This window comes from Lepisma saccharinum, chromosome 3, assembly GCF_977018435.1.
Source record: "Lepisma saccharinum chromosome 3, izLepSacc3.1, whole genome shotgun sequence".
Classification (NCBI taxonomy): Eukaryota; Metazoa; Arthropoda; class Insecta; order Zygentoma; family Lepismatidae; genus Lepisma; species Lepisma saccharinum.
The window spans coordinates 71,813,528-71,826,517 of NC_139231.1; the positions used below are offsets into that span (position 1 = coordinate 71,813,528).

Genomic DNA, 12,990 nt, shown 5'->3' on the forward strand with positions numbered 1-12,990 from the left:
AAAATGTCAAGATACCCGTATTCTGTAATGGTTGTTCGCTGAAGAAGGGGCCGTAAATTCTAAATTTTGATATTGCACAAAAAGCATTGATTTTCGGATAGTCACAAATATGCTCAATGATGCCACGTGGAGCAGAAAACTCCCATAACTTGTAATGGGTCATAAAACTTGTTGAGTTTCTCTACCAAACTGTAAAGTTACCTTGTGATACATTCAATAATACACGTACAATAACATCATGAAACTGCTTCAATCGTTTGTAGACACCCTGTATTTCTGGAGAAAACTTGGTGGGAAATTGACCATCCTTTGAACGTCTTATGTGCCACAAAAGATATCCATGTTGTGTTGCGTATTGCAAAGTACACAGATAACAATTGAGATGTCGAGATCACTTCGAAATTAAAAGCACAAAATATAATGCATTACTTATTCTACTTATTCCTCCATCTATTAAATTGTTGCACACGAAATGTCGGATTTGGTAGTGAAACTTTGAACAATGGTAACTCAGTGAAAAGCTACTTTTTAAAAAGAATTGGCACCATTTGATGATATACACTTCTCCCAACGAGATACCACTTTTGTAGAAGTTCAACGTTCTGGACTGAAGAAACTCCTCAAAGGCGTTTTTGACAGTTGTTTCATTGGTGAACCTCTTCCCTGCCAAATAATGGTCCAAATGATTAAAACAGTGGTAGTAGGTTGGCGAGAGATATGATGAGTATGGTGGATGCATAAGAGTGTCATAGTGCAAGCTGTGCAGTTTTGCACTGTTGTTCTTGACACGTGGAGCCTTGCATTGTTGTGAGGCACTAAAACTTCATATGATAAGCTATATTAGACTGCATTTTATGTAACAATGTATAACGAGGGAAAAATATCCTAAATTCCTTGAAGGAAAAAATAAAAGTTGTTGGTTATTATCTCATAGTAAAAAATATGTTTGAACAAAATTCATATTGATTGCCCATTGTGCATGATTATTTGTTATTTTCTTCTGCGGCAATAGAATAACATAGTGGACAATATAAGGCTGATTCACTGCAACAAAACATTGGTATTCAAATTCTAATATGTAGTTTACATTGGTGTGAAGAAACCACACTAAATCAAATCTGAATACAAATAACACTGGTAATGAACTACCATTCCATTAAAATGTTGTTTACTTCCAGTTACAAGCATCTCTATGAAGAGCAAGATAATGAAGAAAATGCCCTTTGTGTAGACGTGAATGAGTGCAACAGAGGAACACATAATTGTGACAACAATGCCCTCTGCATCAACGAGCCTGGAAGTTTCACCTGTAGGTGCAAGTCAGGGTTCACTGGTGATGGCATACACTGTCAAGGTAAGTAGATTTAGACTGTTGTAAACATCTACCATCCTCCACCATAAAGTTCCAACAGTTGCTACCTTGTTAGACATCCAGTTCCTGCCATGATGCCCTTCCAGTGGAGTTATCAGTTCTTATAATACCAGGTATCCAAAAAAGTTCATGCCGTATTTTGCAGTGAGAAATAAAGAGACTGTAATTTCTGGCAAATGTATTTTATTCAGAAAAATAAGTTCCTTCAGCTTCATTTACATTATCCCAATGAGATACAAGCTTATAAATCCTGCGTTTGTAAAAGTTCTGGTCCCTAGGAGCAAAACAATTGTGCTATGACCTGCGTGACATCATCTCGGTTTAGGAACTGTTGCTCACGCAAATGGTTATCCATGGCCAAAAACAAGTAAAAGTCGGATGGGGCAATGTCCAGGGAGTAAGGAGGATGAGGTAAAATTTCCCAACCAAGTATGTTGATTACCTCCTTGGTCGCTTTCGCCGTATGAGGTCTAGCGTTGTCTTGAAGAAGGATTACTCCTTTCCTGTTGACTAGTGCTGGCTGCTTCGGACGCAGTGCAGCTGCAACCCTTTGCAACTGGGACGAGTACACCTTGTATGTGATGGTTTTCCCATGCTCTAGCAATTCAAAGTGCACAACACCAGCGCTGGTCTACCAAACACAGAGCAGTACCTTCGGTTGATGAATGTTTTTGTTGGGGGTCAATGCAACACAACCAGGGGACGACCAATGATGTTTTCTTTTGCGGTTACTGTATAACACCCATTTCTCGTCACATGTCAATATCTGGTCCAGTAATGGGGCTTTCTTGTGGCGTGACAGCAATGATGTGCAAATGGTGAGCCGCTGGCGTTTGTTTTCCTCGGACAAAACGTGAGGAACCCACTTACTGAGCTTCCAAGACTTCCTAAGGTTGTGCAGATGAAATCAAATGGTTTCCTCCAACTCTGCACTGACTGATGGTTGCCGGGAATGTAAACTTCTGATGTCATCCAGACAGGATTGCCGACACATGCCGTTTGACTTTCACTTTTCGTTCCAGCGGCACAAACTTTTTTGGATACCTGGTATTTTATAGCTGAATTGCCACCAGCATGAGAAGCTGTGTCTTGTGAGAAGTTGAACGACAAGGTGCAGTGCAATGTTGAAGATAGGAATGAGTCAAATATCTTACGAGTGCACTGAAGGTTGGAAAATTTTTCACATCTCCAATCTTGTAGTTTTGCACAAATCAGAGTTATTGCAAAAAATAAGCCATGTTACAACGCAGTCTTCCATTTCTGACTAGTGAGAATTGCAGTGCATTCCTAAAAGAACGGAGAATATGTCACAAAGTGCACCAAAGTTGACCATGATGGAGTGTTGGTTTTCGTGCAAATCAGACAGACAGACTGCCCTGAGAGAAAAAAATTATTTCAAAGACGTTAACTGTACAAAATCATGACATATGAATCATAAATTCATAAAAATGATAGAATTTTGTACTAAATTGATGGGTATATTGGATCGGTTAAATTATTGGTAATTTTACCAGCACACCAATACACCAAAATGGCTATATCAACTGATACTGATAGCATAACAATTAATTGCCCCATCCCTAGATAAAGCAATATGTATATCTATATTAGGCAATACATATTCTTTGCAAATCCTAACAAACTATCATGGTAATATGTTAATACACTGAGTGATGAGACTGAACCTCTCACTTAGGCTCAGGCCTCCTCGATGGTGCAGTGGTAGCATCGTTGCCTTATAATCAAGGGGTCCCAGGATTGATACCCGGTGGTGGCACATAGTGGTTCGGATCCCACTTTAAACTGTAGGTTCAGTCCCGATTAGCCTTACTGTGCATAAAGTGGCTTTAAAATGCCAACTCAATCAATCAATCACTTAGGCTCAGAAATAAACGTTTTCATTGATATACCCAAAACAAGTACTTATTCTTAACTGAATAGCTTTGTTATACTCATTTTGATGCATACTAGACTTCAGAACAAAACTAAATCAAACTGAAGTAAATACTTGTTTCGGATGCATTAATGTCTCATCACATTTTCTGTCCAATGAAACACAAATGTTTCAAATGTTATCTTCATTTGCTTTATAAATGGTTGTGACTGTTTCAGAAATCCCACCCATCACACAACAAAGAACATGCCATGATGTTATCTGCCATCCAGATGCTGACTGCATAGATCCAGGCGCATTGTGCCAGTGTCGACCTGGCTTCTATGGCAATGGCTTTCAGTGTACAGCTGAAGGCAATTATGGTGAGTCTTTATACTATTCACAAACATATTTCTATTAAATTAAAGTGGCTTACTGATTGTGATAGGATAATACAAGAATATAAGAACAATACATATTATACGCCTGCTTTTATTCTTGATGCAATTTGTTGCAATATACATGTACATTTGAAGTAGTTACTTAAATCATTGAAGGAACTGAATAGAATATGAGATCTATTTTGAGAGAAAATATTATAGTTTAGTTATTCAATGCTTCAACTTCATGAAAAAGCTTTGTTCAAAAATTAAATTGTATTAAAAATGACAAGGTTTAACAAGATAAAAAATGGTTCCAAAAACAAGAGATGCTGGTGAATGGAGTGTAACAAAATATATGGAGAAGCAAATGAAAGTCACTGAGTTTAAATGGTAGTACACAAAAAATTCTGACAATTACCTTTTGCTTTTGAACCTTTCTTCATTATTTAGCATTGTTCTCTGTCACTTTTGAATGAATGAATGAATTAAAATTTCTTGGTGCTTCGGCAAATATGGCCATTTTACACCCTTTAATGTATACGGGATCCCACTTTATACTGTAGGTCCAGTCCTCATTAGCCTTTCTGTGCATAAAGTGGACCTAAAAAAGTACAATTCAATCGAAGATTTTTTTTAAAAAAAGTGTCGCAACAAAACAGTGATGATTAGAACACATTGATATAGCGACACTCAGAGAACATCTCTCTTGCCCAGGTTGGGACTCAAACCTGGGAACTTCAATGTCAAAATGTCGACCAAGACGGTATGTGTTGTACCTTACCAGTCATTACATTTTTCAAGTCCACAAAAAATAAAAATTACAAAAATCAATCATATTAAATTAGAAAGAACCAATTCTCTTGCAGAAAATGCACAGCAAGAAATATATTTGTTCATTGTGCTCTGCAATTTATCAAGCATAAGTGGTCAGAGAAAGAACTTGAGTATAGGTGATAATAAAGTATGTTAACTTTCTTTTTTTAATGTTGCTTCAGATTCCGACTGCCTTCAGATAAACAACTGTGACCCATTTGCAGAGTGCATATATGACTCGGAGTTGGACAGAAATATGTGCCAATGCATCGAAGGCTATCGAGGAGATGGAATCACCTGTTTGGGTGAAACCGGTAAGTGAATAGGATTACAATATTGATCAATTTTATAATAATTTGGTATAACATTTACCGAGACAAACAATAGTAATGTATTCATTTGATTGTTTTATTAAGTTTGTAATTTCATTTACAGTAATGAAAACTGATACCAATGATTTGTTGCTTGCAACTTTTGTTTTGATTTTAAACCAGTAGAAAAACTAGAAAAGTTTTAGCAGGGACCAGAGGAGCAGATGATAGAATATCCAAAATTCTTGTACGAAACTTATTCAGTGATGTTTTTATTGACTTTTTACAGATAATGTATAATATGATAATACTAATATAATGTGAAGCAAAAATCCCATAAGTCTGCATATTTGTACTTTATATCAAAACAGTAGCCTCTCTTACACAGATTATTATGCTACTATATGCTTAGCTGAAACTAATGGTTTCGCAAAGTCCCAAAGTCAAACTCTAGGACTTGAGAGCTTTTTTAAGGCTGAGGTTTTGTACGTTGGGTTCATTTGAAGCATTAGAAGGATTTTTTAAAAGGAAAATATGAAATGAAACTGTAAAATAAAATTAATAATATTAGTATCGCTTTCTTGTACTTTATTTCTAACTTTACTCACAGAAACATGTGATGTAACAGCTGATTGCTCTCCATTCGGTATCTGCACTTTCGACGATGGTATTGGCTCCTACACTTGTGTATGCTTACCTGGTTATCACGGGGATGGCTATAATTGTGTTGCATCCTCTAACAACCAAACCACAGAAATTCACCCTGTGCCAACATGCCTGCTGGATCTCTGCTGGTGCCCAACAGGTTTTGAACTAGCTGGAGACCAGTGCCTTGTGAGTCAGGATTCATCATCAGATTCATCACAGCGTAAGATTTTTTTTTTCTAACCTAACCAAATATTATTACTAATTAAAGGATTGTTAAGGAATTATTTCCTAAATCTGTTGCTGGTTGGACAGTGAACAGAGGCCCTCTTGTAGAAAATCAATAACACCTATGAGGAGTATGGATGGTAAAAATATTACCATGAGCAGTTACAGGCAGTTATCTGCCTCCAATGTTCAGTGTTTGTGCAGGAGAGGGTTGAGGCAAGTGACTTCCGTAGAATGTCTGTCCTTGTCATTACAGTAGGGTTGTCATAGTGAACAGATTCACACAACATGCCTGCCTCCCTCTGATGTAGATGACAGATATAAACAGGTCTCACTTACTGCACATAAATCAGACATCTTCTTTGTCAAGCACCGTATTTTGTCTTCTGATGTAAGGTTAAATGCTTTCATTGTTAAGCTAAATGCAGTAATATTTATGCTATGAGTCATACCTGATGTGAACATGTAACAGGCAGCTTCAAGCAGTAATGCCTGGATCATCCTCCTTATTTGGCACAGAGTGACTTCCGCTTCTTTTCATCTTCGAAGAGGGTGCTGCCTGGACATCATTACAACAGCATTCATGATATGAAACACACCATTATTCACAAAATTGGTTTGTATGCAGGGCACAAACTTTTATAAGAGTGGGCTGTTGAACTTCGGACACTGGTATAAGTGAGTGGGATTAAGTTCAAAAACAGCCAGTCTTTCTTTACCTTCCTAGAATATACATTCTTGCTGCTGGTAGATCTCAGAAAGTTGTTTTTGGACTCCTCCTCATACAGCCAATGACAAAGATAATAGTAGACCAATTGTCCATCGCTATTTTCATTCTTTTTTTTACCCTACACCCTGTGTTGTTTTGGAATGGATTTCTGTTGATGTGAAGAAGATGTTGTCCTCTATTTATTGACGTTTTTATTTCAATTCATGATCGTCACATTGTGGAAAACAAATTAAATAATAAGAATGATGTGTAGAGGCATGGATATTTCATTTTTGACGAAAACACGAAATTTGAACTAACACATTCTAATGTTAATTTTTCATGTTTCTGAAAGGTGTGAGGTGCATTTTCCCACCCTGTTTTGTCACGAAATAATGTGAAACAGACTCTTAAACACGGAATTTACAGTTTATTTACCGATGTGACACTTTCTGAAGTCAGAATTATCCTGAGAGTTATGCAATTCATGGAAAATTTGTTAATTCTGCTGTAAATATTTGAGAAGCAAAAGTGGACCCCTTTATACAGGAATAAACTTAATATTCTGGTAACGACATAAATGTGTTATTAGAAGAAATATGTTTATTTTTCGTATTAAGTGCAGTTTTTAAATCAAATTTGGGATTATATTCACATTTTTAAAATGAAAATGTAATTTTATATATCACTTCTTCACTGCTATAACAGCGAAATATTATTTTATTTACCGCTTTTGAACCCGAAATTGACATTGTTTTTGTTCCGAAATGTTGCTTTTTTACTAAAATATGTGCCTCTTGTGATAAGCAATTCACCTACTATTACTTTTGCCAATGGATGTACAAAATTTTAGAATGGCAATTTTCTCTCATATTTTTGAAGATGTTTGGTACAGGTACAGAAACTTCTTTTTTTGTTTTGATTGCAGTCCTGAAAAAGAATTTCTGCACATACTTTACACTTAACCATTAACATGCATTTTCAAATATTAGCATAGTTAATTTCTGAAGATGCTGCAAATGAATGACTTTTATCACCTTCTTTTCAGTTTCTTGCAACATTGTGAACACGTGCCACCCTCATGCTCAGTGTGTGTTCATATCATCGCATGGACAGTACAAATGTCAGTGTAATGCTGGATATGAAGGAGATGGTTATGAATGTACAGAATTAGGTGAGACATATTATGAATGTACAAAATTAGGTGAGACATATGTATTAGTCATTAGTATTAGACATAAGTATAATATTTATGGAAAAAAAATGTTACTTCATACCAGGAAGATTAAAATAGAGCAAAAGTCATACATACACATACCTTGATAATGAAGTTGAAATTTTCAGACCTGTCTTGAGATACGGATGTTACATGATGAACTTTTTCTTCTTGTGTGTACACATTGCTTGCATTGTAGAATTATTTCTTTTGTGATTTATTCTTGTAACAACCGTAAACTACAAGCAAAATAATATGTATTGTTAAAAAGGTAAAAAAAAAAAATCTGGATGAAGTTGCATGTCCATTCATGTCCGACACAGATTGATGGGCCAGTAGATAGATCTTTTTATCTACTTTTAACATTCTGTAAAATATTCTCTCATAAATGTGTTTATTTATACTAAATAAATTGTTCCATGTCTGCGTTTTATAGTTAGAACAATATAAGCTCATGCAACTGACATTTCAATTTCATTAAGTACGTGGGGTATTATGTTCATGACTTCCCATGTTATTTTTCTTTTCTTTTATGTAATTAATTTTTATACTTGTACTCTTCTCCACATCTGTACTATCTACATCTTGGCTTCGTTCAGCATGTTTCCTTCTCTTATTTTGCTTACAGATATTGAGTATATTTTCTGATGGTATTTAATTACAACAAAAATCATTGATTTATTTGAATTGAACAGAATTTTGTTTTCGCTTTAAGTAAATTCAGGTTTCAAGTGTGTGTATCAGTTGAGTAATAAAACAAAACTGGGCAGGAAAAGCAGCCCCATGTTATTTTTGCTAATACATGTCACTGATGACTTCTTCCTTCTACTGAATTTTTCATAAAAGAAAATAAGTTATTGAAAGATTGTTTACAATTAGTGCGATAAAATTTGTTAACTTCACTGCATTCAAGTGTAAAACTTGTGACTGAATAATGCTGATTATATACACATATTAAATGCTATATGGTGATTAACTTGAACCATTTCTTCCCACTTTAATAAATGCACATTATAATTCTCACATTGCTTTATTCTTTTCAGATGTGTCTTGCAATGAAGTCGACATCTGTGACTTCCATGCCACCTGTCAGTATAATTCTGTAAGTGCAAGACATGTTTGTGTCTGCAATCCTGGATATCAAGGGGATGGGACATACTGTGCCCCACAAGGTAAACATTTCTTTTGCAAGTAGTAGTATAAAATAAACCAATACTTCACACTTAAAAATAAATATTTCAACTTTGCCCTAAGGACTTTCTCAAGCCAAAACTATCAAGGAACTTGCAATGGGTAAAGACCAGTTCTCTGAACAAAAAAACCTTCATAACTTTGGTTCAAGAAAGTACAAGGAATAAAATCATTTCAACTGTACAGTTTCTTTCATAGGCTAATGTTAACTTCAGTAGTACTCCCAATTCTTTACAATTAAATATTAAGTCAGAAACTATAATTGATCAACATATTAATAGAGAACAATACGGAAAACTCAACTATGTGGAATAATATAAGAGAATACTTGTGATTCGGAATGTTAAAAATGGAATCAGAGGAACTGTTGTGAGGTTGGAAACACTGCACTTGTTCGTGGTACACCTGGTGGGGATCGCTGTCAAGTGTGAACACAAAAGGACATAATTACGAATAGTTTATGCAAATAAAATATAACAACACCTTGCAAAGTACTGTGCAATGAGCGAAAATTAAAGATTCTTGCAATTTGCAGCGAAAATGTGTTCGTCGCATAGAAAAGTTGTAGCTTGAACAATCATCAACACGTTTCAAAGCATTTCCTACAAGTGATGTTGCAGAGTATTGGTAAAGTACTCGCCTCCCAAATACCTTTTTCCTAAGAATTAAAGATTGAGGGTCAAACCCAAAGCTCTCCATTTTTTTTTTTTTTTGTCAAACAAGGAATGTGCTGACTATGGCTCGGAATTTGATGAAGAATCATCTTCTTTTCTGAGCCTACACAACAATGCTAAACCGAATATCATTCTATTTGCCTTCAGCTAGAACCAGAAAACATTAATTCTTTGCGTTTGTTGACCTTCTTTTGGCTTTTACGTCATTTTAAATAGTTTGTGCCCTTTTTTTTTTTTACATTTTCCTTAATTTTAAGGCTTATTTTTCTCCTTCCTTCTTGTTTCGTGAATTTGAAGTGCATTTGCTTGCTAAATGTGTAGATTTAAATTTCCTGACATGCATAGGTGCCGACTCCATGGGGCTTAGAGGAGCTCGAGCCCCCCAATGTTAATGATATGGGGGCAGAGCCCCCCAAATAATTTTGCTTAAGAGGGCCTCCCCCATGGCGCAGTGGTAGCGTCATTGCCTTGTAATCCAGGGGTCCCGGGTTCGATACCCGGTGGGGGCACAAGTGGTTCGGATCCCACTTTAAACTGTAGGTCCAGTCCCGATTAGCCTTACTGTGCATAAAGTGGACTTAAAATAGCAACTCAAACCAATTTTGCTTAAGAGGATCTAATGTATTGTTTTGCTTCTCTTGTAAAGTTTACTCTGAATTGTGCAACATGAACTTAACTTTAAATACACATTTCAAATGTTCTAGACCAGAAACTTTGGGGGGCTGAGACTGCTAAACCATCAACTTTGGGGGGGCTATGACCAGAGACAGCAAAACACATGACTTATTACTATATACTTAGTATATAATTATGAGTATTGTTAAAATTTTTACTAAAAAGAGTTTCAAAGATGATGTGCATTAACTAGGTTAGTTCATTTTTCTCTATCACGCAAGGTTTTCTTACAACTCAAATTTGAAAATTTGGACTTTGTCCAATATTGCATACTGTTTTATTATAATTTTTCTTTTCTTCAATCAGAATAAGTAGCTTATCACACTAAACGCATCAACATGTTTATTTTAAAATGAATATAGATAGACACAAAGACCCATATAATATAGAAAACGACATATAGCAGTATATAATATACACACAAGAAAATCATTACACAATACATATTTTTCAGTTCTGTTTAGCACACTTTCTTCTGTAAGCTTTCCTAACTTTATTGTGATTTTCTTGTGGCGTTTCTCTGTACAATGCCCAAGAGTAGTCAGCCATGATGCTAACACTCCAATGTCCTTGATACCTTTTCTCCATATCCCTCATGTCCTCATGGAACCGTTCGCCTTGTTCCTCTCTTAATTCACCGAGATTTTGTGAAAAGTTATCAACGTGTGAATGCAAAAAATGTAATCTGAGATTCATGTTACAACCCAGCTCTTGAAATTTAAGTAACATATTCTCAACAACTTCTCTGTAATCAGGACTTTCGTGGTTCCCCAAGAAGTTCAACACTACACTTTTAAATGCTATCCAAGCATCTCTTTCAGCTAGTCATTGTTTCCTCGAAGTCTTTATCATTCGTTAATTTCCTAATGTCTGGTCCAACAAAAACACCTTCTTTCACTTTGCCGTACGACAGGGATGGAAATTTTTTGCATATGAACTGGAAACATTGTCCTTCCTTGTTAAGTGCCTTCACAAATTGTTTAATCACCAGCCCTAATTTGATATGAAGAGGGGGAAGTACAACTTTCTCAGGACTGACTAAATGTTGTTGTATGATGTTCTTTGAACCTGGGTTAAACGTTTTCCGTATTGGCCATTCTTTTCTTTCCCAGTGGTAATTTCGTGCCCTATTATCCCACTCACAGATGTAACATGGCATTTTCGTATATCCACATTGTAGTCCAAGTAAAATGCTCAAAACTTTAAGATCACCACACACCAACCAACCATGGTCCTCATATTTAATTTTATTAAGAACAAGTTGCATATTGCTGTAGGTTTCTTTTAGTGACACAGAATGAGCAATAGGAACTGAGGGGAACTTATTTCCATTATGTAACAGAACAAATTTTAAACTTGTTTTATTGGAGTCAATGAATAGCCTCCAATCAGTTGAAAGACAAGGAAAATTTAACTTAGTCAGCAAACCGGACACATCACAACAAAACACGAGAGAATCTTGTTTCGAGAAATAAGGCACAAACTCTTCTTCTCGGTGTCTGTACAAGGAAAATGTTGTTCCACAAGCCAGCAAGTTCTTTTCGTTAAGTCTGGAATCAAGAAGCTCAGCTGATTCTTTAGATAAATTTAGGTCTCTAACTAAATCATTGAGCTCGCTTTGAGTGAATGGTATACAGTCACGAGATCCGTGAGGGGGGTCATACAGGCAAGTCTGGACCGTGCAACACAGGTCTCATTGCAGAGGGAATATTGGAATACACTATCCTCTTCTTGTTTCTAATATTTCGACCTACAATTTCACAGGAACAGAAGTAACAATCATTGCTGTGATCCTGAGGCTCCCTCCACACCATGGGTATTGCAAATGCCATAGATGGCAGGTTTCCTGTGCTCCAGTTTCGTAAAGATTCCAGACATGATCTACATACCTTGTGTGGGGCCCACGATTTATCTTGATCTCCTAGTTTCATTTTAAAGTATGCGTAATATGATCTTCTTACAAAATCTGTAATTTCCTGTCTGTGTACCCGGGGAACAAATTCACCGCAGATGTAGCAAAACACAGCTGGGCTATTCAGACAACCACGAGATGCCATGGCCACACCACAGTAATGTATCACACTGAACAACCAAATGTTACTGTAGGATATCAATGTATCTTACATACCATGGAAAATTAGGACTTTTGACAGTTACATATAAAATTAATTTTAAATGATATATCAATGTTTTACATAGTATTATTTTAAGCCTTTAGGCAAAAAACATATTAATTAATTTAAATAAAACAAAACTTCTCTGTATTTAAAGCTTATTCGTCTTTATTACTTGTTGAATAATTTTGAAACGTACCAGTGACATCTAGCCACAATCACTTCAATTGCACTGAAACGTGCATACCACAACCCACATATATAAATCGTGAATTGTAAAAAATTCTTGCGTGAAGTGAGAAAACTAATTACAGTTTCAGCATCAGGAAGTTCAAATACATGTAAAACACCCAAAATTATAAAAACAACAGAACCCATGCGACCCTGTGTAATTAATCGTGATACATTTATTTTTCTTACACCAGACTTAAGACACGTTGTGTGAACCCTACTTCGAGATTCCCTTGCTAGCCTCTGTTATCGCTTAAATCTGTGCTCTTAAAATAAAATTAGTCACAATATTAAAGAAAATATAATTTTATTTAGGCCAAACACAAATGCATTTCAGTTGTTGGTCGTCTACTGTACCGTGGGAGATCCATTCTCAAAGGTGAATGATTTATACATTTCACCATCTGAAATAGTTCCTGTTGAGGTTGGGAATCGATCTTACGATCCCTGTCACAGACGATACCACTATAGCACAGAAACCACCTGTACGCAACATGTAGTTTAAAATATGAAAGTCAACTATTTTGGTCTTTTTGTTCAACAATATCTCATAAT

General features: G+C 35.9%; 1 protein-coding gene across 2 annotated transcripts in view; it reads left to right on the plus strand.

Moving 5' to 3' along the window:
* Nucleotides 1–12,990, plus strand: part of Ndg (Nidogen) — a 98,897-nt gene that overhangs the window by 43,423 nt on the left and 42,484 nt on the right. For both annotated transcript variants that reach the window (XM_083118762.1, XM_083118764.1), the window contains exons 11-16: nt 1,179–1,354; nt 3,485–3,628; nt 4,624–4,755; nt 5,363–5,620; nt 7,383–7,508; nt 8,594–8,722. In XM_083118762.1, coding sequence (XP_082974888.1) covers nt 1,179–1,354; nt 3,485–3,628; nt 4,624–4,755; nt 5,363–5,620; nt 7,383–7,508; nt 8,594–8,722 — 965 coding nt within the window. The remainder of the gene's footprint in view (nt 1–1,178; nt 1,355–3,484; nt 3,629–4,623; nt 4,756–5,362; nt 5,621–7,382; nt 7,509–8,593; nt 8,723–12,990) is intronic.